The 16,445-nt window shown below is 39.0% G+C and overlaps 1 protein-coding gene across 11 annotated transcripts in view; it reads right to left on the bottom strand.

The window, feature by feature from the left end:
• Positions 1–16,445, bottom strand: part of kaznb (kazrin, periplakin interacting protein b) — a 179,563-nt gene that overhangs the window by 9,475 nt on the left and 153,643 nt on the right. For 7 of the 11 annotated variants that reach the window (XM_047347380.1, XM_047347381.1, XM_047347379.1 and 4 more), the window contains 6 exons: positions 14,786–14,977; positions 11,599–11,735; positions 8,674–8,844; positions 5,041–5,221; positions 4,761–4,894; positions 3,802–3,925 (listed from right to left, as the gene is read on the bottom strand). In XM_047347380.1, coding sequence (XP_047203336.1) covers positions 3,802–3,925; positions 4,761–4,894; positions 5,041–5,221; positions 8,674–8,844; positions 11,599–11,735; positions 14,786–14,977 — 939 coding nt within the window. Of the gene's footprint in view, positions 1–1,052; positions 3,926–4,760; positions 4,895–5,040; positions 5,222–8,673; positions 8,845–11,598; positions 11,736–12,150; positions 12,281–14,785; positions 14,978–16,445 lie in introns of those variants that run through there. The other 4 variants (XM_047347386.1, XM_047347387.1, XR_007035390.1 and 1 more) reach the window with 4 other exon arrangements.

Below are 16,445 nucleotides of genomic sequence, written 5' to 3'. Positions count from 1 at the left end.
CTGCCTCTTGTGCACCCTTTTTTGTCATACTTTTTCCTTCCACTGAACTTTCTACTTTAAAATGCTTGGATAAAGCACTGTGAGCAGTCAGAGATGACCTTTAGTGGCTTACCATTCTGGACAACTGTTATGTCAGCTTTCACATGACTGTCCAGGCTACAGCATAAGATTTCTGTATCAAATTCCTTTTTTTGTATAATGTAATATTTTAATCTAATGAGAAACAGAAATTTGTAGAATGTGTAATGTTAATGTTTTGGTTTATCAAATTGAATTACTAAAAATAAATTGTTATAATAATAAATTATTATCAAGAATAAAATAACTTTACTGAGTATATTTATTTATTGTAACTAAACAGTATAAAAGGTTTTTTTTAAATAGAAAAATGGCATCATAAAACCACCAGATGGTGCCACAATATTTCCCATTATATGATTTACCTTTTTTTGTAATAAACTAAAGTTAGAAAAACAATGTTTATTTAAATAAAGGGAGAAAATATCTCTGAACATATCAGGATGCAGCTAGATTTGTCAAATTTGTGCTCAAATTAAACACTGACTGTAAAATTCTGATGTTAAGAAAAGCTGCTAAATATTATTAACTATCTGATGAATATGACAAGACTTACTGCCATTAAGAAAATGTATTACAGACACAGGGATCATTCATAAAACCGCCCATTAACCGGCTATGTAAAAGACTAAAAACACTGAGTCATAGTGAACTGACTGTCTCCACATGCTGACACAAGGGGCTGCATGCAAATCCCAACATCACTCAAAAAGTTTCTTTCTTTCTCTTTTTCTTTCTTTCTTTCTCTTTCATCAACATAAACTTGTACTTGTACTTTTTTTTTTGAATGGACAAGAGCGATATGAATAATCCCCGAAGTGCAGAAACAGACAGCTGGTAATCACAGATGAGGAGTTACTCACTGGTTTAGGAGAGCTGCCATTAGGGAATGGCAGGAGTGGGAGGAGACGCACACGTTAGACTGAGACACAGGAACAGGATTACTCATGGAACAGAAAAACTGCCACAAAAGGTTCACTTTCTGGTTTTATTTTTAAAATAGGATTTTCATTTCAGTTATAATTCACTTGGAAACCTCCTCAACATTTGACTGCAACAGCTGCAGCGGATAAATATCAGGAATTACCTCCCTGCTTATCTCATTTTTTTTAAAATAATAAAATACTTCAATAGTTTTCATCTTTTGTGCATTTCTTATTTTCCTAATTTACAAAGCATTTTAACAGATTTATTAGAGCCATATTTGAAGGAAATGAGGAGGGAGTAAACAAGACAAAAAACAAAGATAGAAACAATTTTATGGCAGGGGGAAGGCATTCGTAAAGCAAGGTTTGGTTTAAAACAAATCAAGGGAAAAGAAACACAGGAAGGATGTTTTAATGATACTTAATTTGGATGGAAATGAATTGATGTCAAACCAAAGAAACACAGAGATCATGCATGTATTTGAAGCACATTCCTTTGTCTCAGATTGGCATGTTAGATAGCACTCAGCTGGAAATGAGTGCCACATATTAACAGTGTTATATGGCTGCCTCTAACAGCGACCGAATGTTGAAGCTGAAGGTGATGAGTTTGAAACCTTTGGCACTTGCATATGGTTTGGAAAGCTAATTTTGTGTTTGTGTGTTTAACTCAGTGGAGTTGTGCTTTACATTAAAAGGCTGTTTGTCTGCCTGTAGTTGTTCATAATGTTTAGGGATGTCCCGCTCTGATCTGGAATATCAGCTCCAGATTATTTTTTGGAGGCATGGTTTTAACACTTTGGTAAAAGTGCTACTGGTTAAATGTTAGAATTGATTATTTGCGAGCAAAAACCAAATAAACTGACTAGGGAAATTTTACTCACCAGAAACCAGTGCTGGTGTCTGAATTTGCCATTTCACTCACTTCTGAAGTTGGAAGTTATCCAAGTTCAAAAACAGTGGAGGTCTCAGTTACACGTTTAACTACTGTTAGAAAAACGGTTTACAATGTATTTCACTGGATGCATGAAAGACTTAATAACAGACAATAATCAGAAGTGCAAATAAAACTGTTTTTCATTGCAGCTGTCACTATGTTTTATGTGCAAGGCAGCCATGTTAAATTTTGAGGTCAGGGCTGCAAGCCCCACTTGGAATTTTCGGTTTCTAGGTATCTTTCTGTTAATATTTGTAGCTTTAAATTTAAAAATTTCAATTAAAATTCATCCTTAAACCAATCAAGCACTAACTAGGAATACCAATGTTTCTGTTCATTTTCTACGTTTTTATGACAAAACAGAACAAAAAAAGTCCCAGTCCTGCTACATGTTTTCAAATGTCTGTCAATATGGTTGTATTTAGAAAACCTGGTATTTATTGAGGTTGTGCTTTAACAAAGTTTATCAGAAGTGGAAAATATCATTACTTCATGCTAAAAATGTGCAGACTTGCCACATTTGACATGCACATGATGGGGAGGGCTCTGCTTGGCTCATCTCTACTACAAGTGAAGCATAGCATTATTAGTTTTTTTTTTTTTTTTGCAGATGAATTAACCTGTATGGGACTGAAAACTCAGTTTCTCCGGGAGGGCTCATTGACTTTAGTCTGGCATTTGTATGTGACAGAATAAAGCATTTTACTTGCATCAAAATATGTTTTTTCACAATGCAGCGCCTTTTGATTTTGCTATAAGATTGAGTTTTTTCTGCTTTGATGTCAGAGTTTTTTCATGCATGAATTCAGAAACTTTTTGAAGATTTGATCAAAAATTAAGATACTTTTCTCAGACATCAGAAAGCTTCATATACAAGGTTCAGTTAGTTGTACATGAGGGACTCTTCTTGCAGCTTAGCAGTACAAGAATGGTGGCTACAGAGAGCAGGATAGTCATTGAGCTTCTGTAGAGCTAATGAGGTATAAACTATGTACACCTTTATTATACCTAAGGATGTGAAGGTATTGGATTGAGACTCTGCATTAGCAAATATTGAATCTAAAATGACTCGGGTCTATATCAGGAACAAGCGAATCTTGATCGGGACATCCCTAATAATTTTCAATATAAAATGCAGGAGATCTTTTCAAAACCCTCCCTGTTGTACACAGTGTACTATGCAGTGAATGAGCATGAATGCAGTCCTGTAACAGATCAACATAAACTAAACAACACAGTTTGATCAATAAAATCTAATCAGTGTTTCTTTTAGGTTAACTGGGTAAAGCGTACTAATGTTCTGCATGAAAAGGGTTTAAAAACTAACGATAAAAAAAAAAGATCAATGCTGTAAACCTTGATGAAAGCAACTATAGAGGAACAAAACCCAGATATCATAAACATTTAAACACTATTTTCACAATAGCTCCTATATATACATATAAACAGTAGTCCTTCAATTCTCTATTTATATAAAAAGAAATGTAAAACATTAAGACATTTAGAAGATAATACAGCATAAACATGTCTACACATTGTAATAAATCCGTATATATATTTATATGCATGTAAACATATATACATATGCATACATGTACAACTATAAATATATATATTTAATTTACAAACATACATTTTCTTGAGTAGTATACTGTACATTAATATGACAGCAGTCTCTTTGTTTACATTAAAATCCATCCATCATCTTCCTCCAGACACATCCGAAAACACACACAGTTGAAGGATGGCGTTATCCTCATGAAACAAACACTCACACAGACACACACACACACACACACACGCTCATTCAGCTTCACCAGTCGGCATCCTCCTCTATGTAATAATCAGGGGTGGCTGTACCATCAAACAAGCCGGGGTCCAGTGACTTGCGCTGCTTGCTTCGAGTGAACACCCGTGACAGAGATCCCAGAGTCATCTTGTCCTTCTTCTTCTTACGCTTCTGGTCTTCTAGGTCTTCCATGGACTGAGTAGACAGAGGAGATGAAGAGCGAGGGAGTGTCAGGTTAAAGCCACAGAGACAGGCCTTTTTAATCTACTCAATTAAGTTTGTTGTGAATATTTAGTTAGTCTCTTTCTTATTATTGAATGGTGAAGACTGACTTTAACTGAGGCAAGTGAGGCCTGCAGTGTTTTGGATGTTGTTCTGGATTCTTTTGTGAGCTTTTGGGTGAGTTGTGGAGTAATTTTGCCAGGCCTGACACTCCAATGAAAGTCCATCCCTGTTTCAAGTTTTTCTCCTTTTTGGGATAAAGGCTTTATTCTCAGTGTTTGGTGCTCAGATCTTTTAACCTACCTTATTTTGTCAGACAGGTTGTATTTAAGTTATTTCTTCATTCTACAGGTCTGTGCGTGGCTATTGAAACAAAACTCAGCTTTACAAGCAATGTGATCATTCACAGTTAATTCAGTGGATTACTTTTTCACATTGCTCCGGGTTGGCTTTGATAGGCTCTTTCTCTTATAAATTAAATAATTATTTGCAATCTGTTTTCTGCATTAACTGTGTTTTTTTTAGTGATGAATTGAAAAAAACAAACAAAAAAAAAGAACACTTTTTCAAAGCACCATACATAATTTACAGCAGATTATGAAACTATAAAATTCAGTTTGAAGCACACATTGAGAAAACATAAAAACATAAAACTCAAACCACTGGAAAATCATTTCTCTAAGATAACTCAATCAGGCAGGCCGAACCCATTAAGCTGAAAGGACAGAGAAGGACACACAAACCAAGGAAAGAGAAGCACTGAGAAAAACTTTTGGAGCTGGAGCTACTTGGGCTGAGCATCTCTTACGTTACAGAGGGAGTGGGTCCGATGACGAGGTGAGTTGATGTCGCTGGGTGTGGACGAGCGGTCCCCGTCAGCTGCTGAGGCATCAGAGATCACAGAGGGCTGGCGAGTGTGGCAGGGGCTGATCCTGACCACAGCTAAACACACACACATTCATAGACACACACATTGAAAATCCCCACAGTTAGAGAAACCTCCAGAAACCCATCTGTTAGTTCGCTGATTGAAGGAAACACCAAGCAACATGAAGTAGCTGCAGAATAGAGCGATGGACAGAGCTTACCCTGCCTGTCTGCGTGGTGTCCGTGGTAGAGGGTCTGTTGGCTCTGACGGATGGCGGCCGTGAGCGGCAGGTCGGCCTGCATCACCCACTCCTGACTGCCGTTCACCACCGGCTCTTGCTGCACCACCAAAGACTGCCGTTTGGGTACGTCTTTTGTCAGAGTGGCCAGAGACTGCTTGGCCTGGAAGACCATGAGACAGAGAAAAATGTTGAAATCGAGCTTGAGCCACGACACAATCGCAAACATCACAACATTTTAGTTTTACATTAGTTTTACATTCCAACAGAGGTTTCAATCTCAGTACTTAATCACAGCATCATTAACTTAAAAACTCTGAACATTTCTTTTATTTTTAAAATGTTTAGCTTTTTTTGAGAATTCTGTTGCCATTAATTTGATTAAATTGCTACATTTATAGAACATGAAGAAAAAGCAATTAATGTCAGTCAGTCATAGTGGGTTGCAGGGGAGCTGGTGCCTATCTCCAGCAGTCTATGGGTGAGAGGTGGGGTACACCCTGGACAGGTCGCCAGTCCATCGCAGGGCAACACACATACAACCATGCACACACTCATTCATACACCTAAGGGCAATTTAGAGTGACCAATTAACCTAACAGGCATGTCTTTGGACTGTGGGAGGAAGCCAGGGTACCTGGTGAGAACCCACACATGCACGTGGAGAACATGCAAACTCCATGCAGAAAGACCCCCGGCCGGGAATCGGACCCAGGACCTTCTTGCTGCAAGGCAACAGTGCTACCCACAACAAGGATTATGCCTATGGGGAACTAAGAAACAGCTGTGCCAAAGCTTTTAGATTGTACAAGGTTCAATAAATTTGTAACAAACAATAAATCTAACGACTCCACAAAACCAAAGATGAACTCATCCTTGCAACTAAGTGAAAGAAATATGCAAGGCTAGAGGTCCATTTCTGTGCTACAGAGCTTCTGTTTTACAGCTAAACCAAATGCATCATAATGTTTATTTTTTACCTCCATCTTCTCCCCTCCCTGCTGGTCGGAGTAAGGGGGAGTCAGGTTTAGCCTAAACCGGCTCAGTTATGGTTGAGGTGAAAACACACCCTCCATTTCTGCTACCTGTATGACCCCCTCTCTTTTCCAATGGTTATGGTAAATCTGACATAGAGAGGTATCCCAATCGTTATGGTTTTTAGTATAACAATGACCATCAGTGGGCTCTAGATGGACAAACTGTCTACTTTTAAGTCTAGGCTTAAAACTTTCCTTTTTGATAAAGCTTATAGTTAGAGTGGCTTAGGTTATCCTGAGCTTTCTCTGTAGTTATGCTGCTATAGGCTTAGACTGCTGGAGGACATAACGACCACTTTCACCCTCTTCGCTACATTCTCACACTACTCTCTAATTTTGCATTATTTGCTGTTATTTCAGCTTTTAACTTTGTTCTCTCTTTTCTCTTCCTAGAAGCTACACTTGGCCTGACTCTGTGTCTACCTGTGACACCTTTCTGGAGAGGGCCATCGTCCAAGCTTCTGTTGGCATCAACTTAATGCTCACCCTCTACCGATGATCCACATGGCTCTGTCTTTCAGTGTTTAACCCTTTCTCTCTTCTAGACATGGCGATTGACTGAGCTTTACTGTAACTAATTATATGTGCTCTCTTTCAGACTCTAACCTTGAAAACTGGCTCAGAGTTTATCTGTTCTTTCTTTCTAGATTAAACAACTAAAGGAGCTACATCCATTAACATTGACTTTTCCTTTCCATAGAAAGTACTCATGGATCAGTGCTTCTGTGTTCTTTTTGTGTCTCTGCTCTGTTCTCTCTAACCTCCAGTCGGTCGTGGCAGATGGCTGCTCACACTGAGCCTGGTTCTGCTGGAGGTTTCTTCCTGTTAAAAGGGAGTTTTTCCTCTCCACTGTCGCTACATGCATGCTCAGTATGAGGGATTGCTGCAAAGTCAATGCCAGTGACTGTCCCTACATGCTCATCCAGGAGGAGGGAATGCTGCAAGTCACTGACTGGATGCAATCTGCTAGGTTTCCTTAGACAGAAAAACATTTTATCCCATTTGAATTTAATTTTAAAAATCTGGTGGCGTGAGTGGTCTTTATTCACAGTAATTAGACAGGAAATGGGCAAAGAGAGAAGAGGGATGACTAGCAGCTAAGGTCCAAAAGCCAGACAACTTCCCTTGAACTTTAATCAGTTTCTGCTGAAGAAAGACATCCCCATAGCATGGTGCTGTCACCACCATGTTTCACCATAAAGAGGGTATGTTGGGGTTCATGTGTGGTGTTATCTTTCTGCTCTGTGAGATGTTCAAGGATTAAGATATGGTTTTATATCATAACCCTGATTTAAACTTCTCCACAAATGTCTCCCTGACCTGTCTGCTGTGCTCCTTGATCTTCATGGTGCTGTTTGTTCACTAATGTTCTCTAACAAACATCTGAGGCCTGTACAAAACAACTGGATTTATACTGAGCTTAAATTACACACAGATGGTTTCCATGTACTAATTAGGTGACTTCTGATTGGTTTCACTGGACTTTATTTAGAAGTATCTGCTTAAAGGGGGCTCAATACAAAGGCATGTCACACCTTTTCAGATTTTTATAAATAAAAAGCTTTTGAAAACCAGTTATCATATTCATTCTACTTCACAATTAAATTATTAAACTAAATTACAATCTATCTATTGGTGTATCACATAAAATCTTAAATAAAATACACAAAAGTGTGTTGTTGTAACATTGCAAAATGTGCAAAAGGACCAGGGGTATTTACATGTTTGCAAGACATTGATCGTAAGAAATAAAATGCATGAATAAAAAATCCCAGTACTGTGCTGTTTTTTTTGTGCTAATTAAACTATTTTACTTTACTTCAAGATACAGTGAAAAGCAATCAATTGTCCTTCATCTGGCCAGCTCTATGCTAAGTATTCAGATAACAGCTCTTTGAAAACCACCTTGTTATTGCCTTCTGTCACAGGTTGGTTATTTACTAAGTTAATTATAACATAAAGCCAAAACTGGTTCATCCCCTGAATTTAGAAGACTTTCGATGACTAAATGATCCATAGGTCAGAGGTAAGTGGCGTTTTTTTCTGCAAATGATCGGGTACTGGGCTGAAAATTAAATAAAAAGCAGCCAAAAAAAAAATCAAGAAGCGATGGTGGATGACATATGACTTTTGTACAGTACTATACAAAAAAGAAAAAGGTCATAATGTTATAATATTTCAAAATATTTTTTTCTTCGAAACCTCTCAGTGGAACCCAGTGAAAAAGGGAAGAGGAAAATTAGAGTTGACAGAGTGATATTTAGCTACAGATTTGGCAGCAATGTGCCAACAAATCTGATCTGCACTGCAGCTTGATGTGAGGATCTGTGGGTGGCTGTGACTCACGACGGGAGGAGAGATTAATGGCACACAGAGTGACAGCTGTACCAGGAAGGAGCTGACACACTACAGAATAAAAACACACACATCTCTCCTTTTAACCAGAGGAGGATTTTCACCACATAACCCATCCCTCTATAGCTCTTCCATCTCACATACTGACAGAATATTTAATTGATAGCATGTTCTCTCTATGACTGCTAATGTTCATGCAGTGTCCATGATCATGATGACTCACCATGGTGAGTTCAGCCTCCAGCTCCTTAATCCTGTTCTCCTTCATGTCCATCTGAGAGCGCAGGATGTTGGCCTGCTCCGTGGATTCTTTGGTTTGCCTCCTCAGGTCCCATTTCTCCCTCTCCAGCACGTCCTTCTCCTTCGCCAGGACTTTTACTGCATCCTCACTCTCCTGCAGAGAGCACGCGCAGAGCAATTGCTGATTAACACCGAAGCCACTTTAAATAATCAGAGGAGCTCCAAAAGCATTGAAGGAGCAGAGCTACACAACGTGTTAGCGCAGTATTTACTGCTATGTTGAGTGTTTCACAAGTAGGCCTACAGATAGAATTTTTATTGTATCTGTACAGGTCCTTCTCAAAAAATTAGCATATTGTGATAAAGTTCATTATTTTCCATAATGTCATGATGAAAATTTAACATTCATATATTTTAGATTCATTGCACACTAACTGAAATATTTCAGGTCTTTTATTGTCTTAATACAGATGATTTTGGCATACAGCTCATGAAAACCCAAAATTCCTATCTCACAAAATTAGCATATCATTAAAAGGGTCTCTAAACGAGCTATGAACCTAATCATCTGAATCAACGAGTTAAATCTAAACACCTGCAAAAGATTCCTGAGGCCTTTAAAACTCCCAGCCTGGTTCATCACTCAAAACCCCAATCATGGGTAAGACTGCCGACCTGACTGCTGTCCAGAAGGCCACTATTGACACCCTCAAGCAAGAGGGTAAGACACAGAAAGACATTTCTGAACGAATAGGCTGTTCCCAGAGTGCTGTATCAAGGCACCTCAGTGGGAAGTCTGTGGGAAGGAAAAAGTGTGGCAGAAAACGCTGCACAACGAGAAGAGGTGACGGGACCCTGAGGAAGATTGTGGAGAAGGGCCGATTCCAGACCTTGGGGGACCTGCGGAAGCAGTGGACTGAGTCTGGAGTAGAAACATCCAGAGCCACCGTGCACAGGCGTGTGCAGGAAATGGGCTACAGGTGCCGCATTCCCCAGACCTGGGCTACAGAGAAGCAGCACTGGACTGTTGCTCAGTGGTCCAAAGTACTTTTTTCGGATGAAAGCAAATTCTGCATGTCATTCGGAAATCAAGGTGTCAGAGTCTGGAGGAAGACTGGGGAGAAGGAAATGCCAAAATGCCAGAAGTCCAGTGTCAAGTACCCACAGTCAGTGATGGTCTGGGGTGCCGTGTCAGCTGCTGGTGTTGGTCCACTGTGTTTTATCAAGGGCAGGGTCAATGCAGCTAGCTATCAGGAGATTTTGGAGCACTTCATGCTTCCATCTGCTGAAAAGCTTTATGGAGATGAAGATTTCATTTTTCAGCACGACCTGGCACCTGCTCACAGTGCCAAAACCACTGGTAAATGGTTTACTGACCATGGTATCACTGTGCTCAATTGGCCTGCCAGCTCTCCTGACCTGAACCCCATAGAGAATCTGTGGGATATTGTGAAGAGAACGTTGAGAGACTCAAGACCCAACACTCTGGATGAGCTAAAGGCCGCTATCGAAGCATCCTGGGCCTCCATAAGACCTCAGCAGTGCCACAGGCTGATTGCCTCCATGCCACGCCGCATTGAAGCAGTCATTTCTGCCAAAGGATTCCCGACCAAGTATTGAGTGCATAACTGTACATGATTATTTGAAGGTTGACGTTTTTTGTATTAAAAACACTTTTCTTTTATTGGTCGGATGAAATATGCTAATTTTGTGAGATAGGAATTTTGGGTTTTCATGAGCTGTATGCCAAAATCATCCATATTAAGACAATAAAGGACCTGAAATATTTCAGTTAGTGTGCAATGAATCTAAAATATATGAATATTAAATTTTCATCATTACATTATAGAAAATAATGAACTTTATCACAATATGCTAATTTTTTGAGAAGGACCTGTATGTTTCTACTCAGTGGAAGTAATTAAAGCCAGAGTTCTGACATTAATCTGAGAGAGGATCTGTGGAGGGAGCTAAAGATTAGGGTGATGGCATGTACACCTTCCAACTTTAATCACTGAAGATAAATCATCAAAATACCAGAAATAGCTAGTCCCCACTTTAAAGAAAAGTTTAATTTCTGCAATATTGTGTAATGTCAATAAATAATTTTTCATTCTTTACTGAGAAGGGTGTAAAAAAACATATTGTACCATTTTTTTTGTCAAAATTTAAATAACAAACAGTTTTTGACCCCTTCTCCATTGTCATAATCTTTTTGGAGATTCCTGTGTCATTTCCTCTCGAAACTAAATTTTTAAAATGAAAATAATCTGACAGCAGTATGTATAATATTGAGTTTAACTGTATTTAAATAATGAGTGACAAAAACTGTATTCATAATTGTTTGACATACGGTTTGTGTGCAGCCCTATAGATGTTGTGCAAAAAAGTATTCATATGCTTTGAACTTCTCAGTTTTTAAAATGTTAATAATATAGCAATGCCCACATTAGGAACACAAATTATTATAACGGGACTCAAAAACAGGGTTTAAAATGAACAAAGCGACTGTGCCTTGAAGTTTTCCACATTATGGCAAGTCACAAATGCAGACTAATGTATTTTACTAAGATTTATTAAGGTTTTATGTGACAGACCAACAGGTGTTCTATAGCTGTGAAGGGGAAGAAAACTGATGCATGGTTGTCAAGATTTTTTGCAAATAAAATCTGAAAAGTGTAGTTTACCTTTATATACCACTTTTGCTGCAATTACTGTTTTGAGTATTTTGTGTAATGTATGTTCCCAGCTTAAACTAGACACTGAAAATTTTGGCCGTTTTTTATTACAGAATATTTATCACAGAGGTCTTCAGCAGCTTCTCATAGGTTTTTGTTTTTTTCAAGGATTACATACAGAATATGCATGCAGTGTTTTAATGACGATAAATGAGCAGGGCTGGTGTTACCTTTCTGTGCTGGTCGTAGTTGCGTATGAATTCTCTCAGCTGCTCTTCTCTGCTCTCCAGTGTTGCGTACAGCTGCTGCATCTGACTCACCAGATCAGACTTTTCAGCTTTTAGCCGCTTTCGGTCCGCTTTCATGGCTGTAGCACAAAGACAGATATATTCACACACTGAAAGGCAACTTTACAGCCAGGGGCAACACCACCGAGAAAAAGATATGTAATTGCAGCAGAAAGCCACTGGGTGGCACTATGTCTTCTGTTAATAAAAAGGGTTGGCTGCATTTAAATCTGAGAAATAACCATCGGAAAGCCGGGTAATCAACACAAAATACAGGTGGCACAGTTGGACACCATCATTAGATAGCATGTGGAGACTCATTCCCAACAAGAATGATAACATCTGATTGTCTTTTTGAGCTACGGTATCACACAGAGACTATGCAGCTCAGCAACAATCATGCAACAGGTGGGACTCTGCAAACAAAGAGTAAAAATGTTCTCCTGATAGAGCCGCTGCCCAACTGATAATGAGAGTCAAGACTGAAACCTGTACTTTTCATAACTGAATCCACGTCACTCCAGGTGCATTCCTCCTGTCACTGATCACCTTCTCCGTGTTTTACACGCTTAAAAACCTGTTCTGTAGCAATTACGTGACGGTTACCGGGCTTGCTGTTCATCACCTGCAACTCGATGAGATCTATACAGGAAACCAGTGAATCCACCGACTTTCATTTTAATTATCTCACAAAGCACAAAATATTATTTCAATGTATTTTTCCTCTCACTTCCCAGGGAAACACCGGTCAGTATCAGAAGCAAAGGACCCAGTGATCTCATTGACCCAAATAAAAAAATAAACCTTTCGGATTTATGAATTTCAATAAAAATGCTTGGCCGCCCATCAAAGACAACACCCATCTCTAAGAACGAGTAAATTCTGAACTCGCATGCATAAAGAGAGTTATGATCCAATTAAATACATAACTGATGACTTTTGTTGTGAACTGACCTTGTACAAATAAACCAAACTAAAATGAACAGAAAAAGTGTCACATGACATGAGACTCTAACAATGCAATTCAGCAAATAATTTACCTTTATTCTTAATGAGCCATGCTTTTTGTTGTATCGAAGGTCAACAAAGTGAAACAAATTTGAATGCAATGTTATAATGATTTTAAAACAACAGCACTGGTAATGTTTCCAGTTCTATAAGTAAAACTACAATATTTAGAAGATATTAAGCCATAAGAATAATGCAATAACATTATTTGGTGAGATCAAGTATTAGAGTAAAAGAATACAATACTAGATATAAACACAGGGATTTTTCTCTCATCAGCATAAATATAAGTAAATAAGTTTGGGCTTATAACGACACAGCTGAATGGTTCTTTTTACAGCATAGACAGGTAATACAAACTACAACTTCAGAGACGTTTAAAAAAAAGAACTGACTGCGCAAGCTTCAATTCTCCAATCCACACAGGGTCAAATATGTACATATGTATAAAATATATAGGGTTGAAACTAAATATTTACAGAACACTGCATGGAATTATATCAAACGTTGCCTTGCCAAACTGACTGGGAATAAATTAGACTAAATGTTTCCCGTTTTAGGCCATTTCTGATCTTGAAATGCAGTAGATTACATACACTTTCCATTAGTATTTTCCTTGGAAAACTTGGGTCAAATGTTTCGTGTGTGCTTCTACAAGCGTCTTTTTATAGCTTGCTTTAGTTTTGGCCCATTCCTCCTGACAAAACTAGTGTAGCTGAATCAGGTTTATAGGCTGCCTTGCTCCACAACTTTTCAGCTTTTCAGGGTCCTAATTTAGGTCTCATTTGTGCCCAAGCATGAACTCCCTGACTGGTGACTTGAGGTGTTCCTTCAATATTTCCACATATTATTTTTTTCCAAATGATAACATGAATGTTTAAGATGTGGACCAGTCGCTCTTGCAGCAAAACAGCCACACAACATGATGCAGCCACTTCCGTGCTTTGTGGTTCTGATTCTGTTCTCGTGCTTGCAAGCCTTCCCTCTTTTCCATTTAACTGTAATGATGGTCATTAGGACTGAACACTGAAATTTTAATGCCCTCTGCACACGTTTTTTGGTTTAAACAGAAACAGACTTTAGGAAGTACATTTTTGAATGGGGTTACTGTCCTGCTGGAACACCACACAGTGTCCAAGTTTTGACCATCTGGACCACACTGTCACCCTTAGATGAAAGAAACTTGATTAGAAATAGAAGGAACAACCAATAAACCACCAAGGCTCAAACCGATTATAGACATCTGCAGTTGGGATGGGGTGGGGGGAGTGGCAGCACTGGCTTATCTGTCCACAGAAAAGGCCGTGCTGCTGCAAAATGAACCCTTGAAGTTTGAACGAAATTTGCAACTATGCACATAAACAAGGCAAATGCCTCACTGGGAAAAAAAAAGTTATTTTTGGTGGAGTCAAGGTCAATCGTCAAGCATGGTGGTGGTGGTATCATGCTGAGGCTCTCTCTCAGTCAACAGCTAAGTGAAGAAATACGGCTGTTTCAAGGGGACAAACACACAAAGCAGAAAAAATGGATGAAGCAGGTAACATTAAGCTTTCCCAATTGAAAATTTATGGATTATGTTTACAAGCAATCAGTTTAAATGGGTTCTACCAGTTATGATAAGACAAGTTATCAAATATCCAACCGGAATTATACCAGGAGCATACTGATGGCTATAAAAAGTGTGCAGTTTGTCTGCAAATTGTTAAAAAAACAAACAAATATTAATTAAGTGTGTGTATGTTTTTGAGACTGTTAGTATAATCTTGACCCCGTGTGGACTAGAGAAAATCCACATTCAATTCAAATAACTCTCGTTTATTAAACATAGTTGCACTTGCATGTTGTCATTTCCCTTAAAAAAATGAAATGGTGTAAAGAAACTTAATATGCATATGAATAACCTGCACTGTAAGTACATCTAAAAACGTTTAGGGGTCACACTGAAGACATGTTCTGAAAATGCCCTCTCCAATTTTAACTTTTAAAAAAAATGAGAAACCATTCATTTCCACTTAGTTTGAACCCCAGCTGTGTTTGCCATAATTGAGCTATGTAGCTGCTGGAAACAAAAAGACCATGTTGGACTAGGTGCCGCAACAAGACGCCCGTGTTGGCTGCTGACCTTGTAAGGACTCCTTAGCACGGTCCAGCTCCTGCTCCTTGTCCACCAGCTGCACACGGAGCTCGGTGGTGGAGAGCAGATTGGCGGAGCAGCCACCCTGGGTCTCCTCCAGGTCCTTGCTCAATATGTCCTTCATTTGCCTCAACAGGTGGACCTCCTCCTGAAGCTGGACGATCTCCTCTCGCAGCAACGCTGAGGGATGAAGAGAGCAGGAATTCATAAGATTCAGAGACAGAAATGGAACAACGAATAAAAGTAGAAAAAACCGGAGATACCAAGAAAAATCAGCTATATTTTGAAGAGTTTATTAAAATTTTATTATGCAGAACATGGCAAAAACAAGAACAAACCACAACAAATGCTTATAGTTCCACTGTTAAAAAATAGCTACAAGTCTTTCAAAAACATCCTTAAATAACAGATTCAGGGCTGAAACTGCTGATGGCAGTGCATAAATTACAAATAACAGCATATGACTCCTTCATGCTGTGTTTTCTGTCTCTCTTCTGTGTTATGCATCCTAATCAGCAAGGGAAAACACCAGCAAGCAATCAGGAGCAGGAAACTAAGGAGACGACACTGTGGAAAGAAGAGTGATCTCATTGGCCGGTGCTGGCTGACAAGCTCGTACAGTCAGAGTGCAGAAACACAGAAAAAACGTCCAATAAAGGAAACCCATACCAGCAAGAGTGTCATAATGATTTATATTGGGAGCGTGAGGTGGAAGCTCTGTTCCAGGAGAATGCACGCTTTTTATAAGAGGAAAGAAAAATGAAAAAAGGCAGTCAACCAAAACATTCAGCTTGTGGAGGAAAAACCTGAAATGATGAATTCAGGAATTCTGGAAATTTGACATGTAGAATCTGGAAAACATAATCTGACAGATTAATGTGAACCAAAATGGAGATTTATGATTCCTAAACAATGCACAACGAAGTACTTGGATGTGTTAAGTGCAATACAGTAACGCCGTTTGTCATAGTTGCATAAATTAGAAGAAATTTAGCTGGAACATGTATGAAAATCTCTATAGAGAGCTGCACAAAACTATATAATATTACTGAGGCAGTGTGAATGCAAATCTGCATGTGCATGACAGAGAATGAGAGAAGGTCTCTGCAGGCCTGCAGCCAGACTCTGTGGGGCTGCAGCAGCTCCGATAAGACAGGAATGGACAGTCCATCGCTCTCTGTCATGGCAAGACTGTGGAAAACCCACCAGGCAGCTCTGTGCAGCATGTGACTAAAAGAGTTGAGTCCGAGAAAGAACAATCTTTCTTGTCCTTCTTCTGGCATGGATTCACTTATTCTTCTATTTATCTGCAGGGCTCTCGCATATTTTCGCCACGGGCTGTGCCGGCACCGCCTTTGATCATGTAGGACATTTTGGAGGTGGCTTCTTGCTTTCTGCGTAATTTTGAAATCTGTCAACTTCTGTGATGTGAATGATGTTCTGCCCTGGCCATTCAAGATCAAATAAAAGAGCAAAGTCTAAATGACAAGGATTTTTTCTCCGAATTTCAAAGAGATCTTATTAATGTTTGTCTCTAGCCATTTCATCAGCAAGCGTTAAGCTTGTTTGTGTGACCTGAAAATGTAAATTTCAAGGTGTATAGCCACTGTTATCTGTGACCTTCAGATAAATCCATACAGTGAATGAA

Source organism: Girardinichthys multiradiatus, chromosome 20, assembly GCF_021462225.1.
Source record: "Girardinichthys multiradiatus isolate DD_20200921_A chromosome 20, DD_fGirMul_XY1, whole genome shotgun sequence".
NCBI classification, from domain to species: domain Eukaryota; kingdom Metazoa; phylum Chordata; class Actinopteri; order Cyprinodontiformes; family Goodeidae; genus Girardinichthys; species Girardinichthys multiradiatus.
Note: the sequence above shows the minus strand (reverse complement) of the source record. Positions and strands in the feature narration are given on the sequence as shown.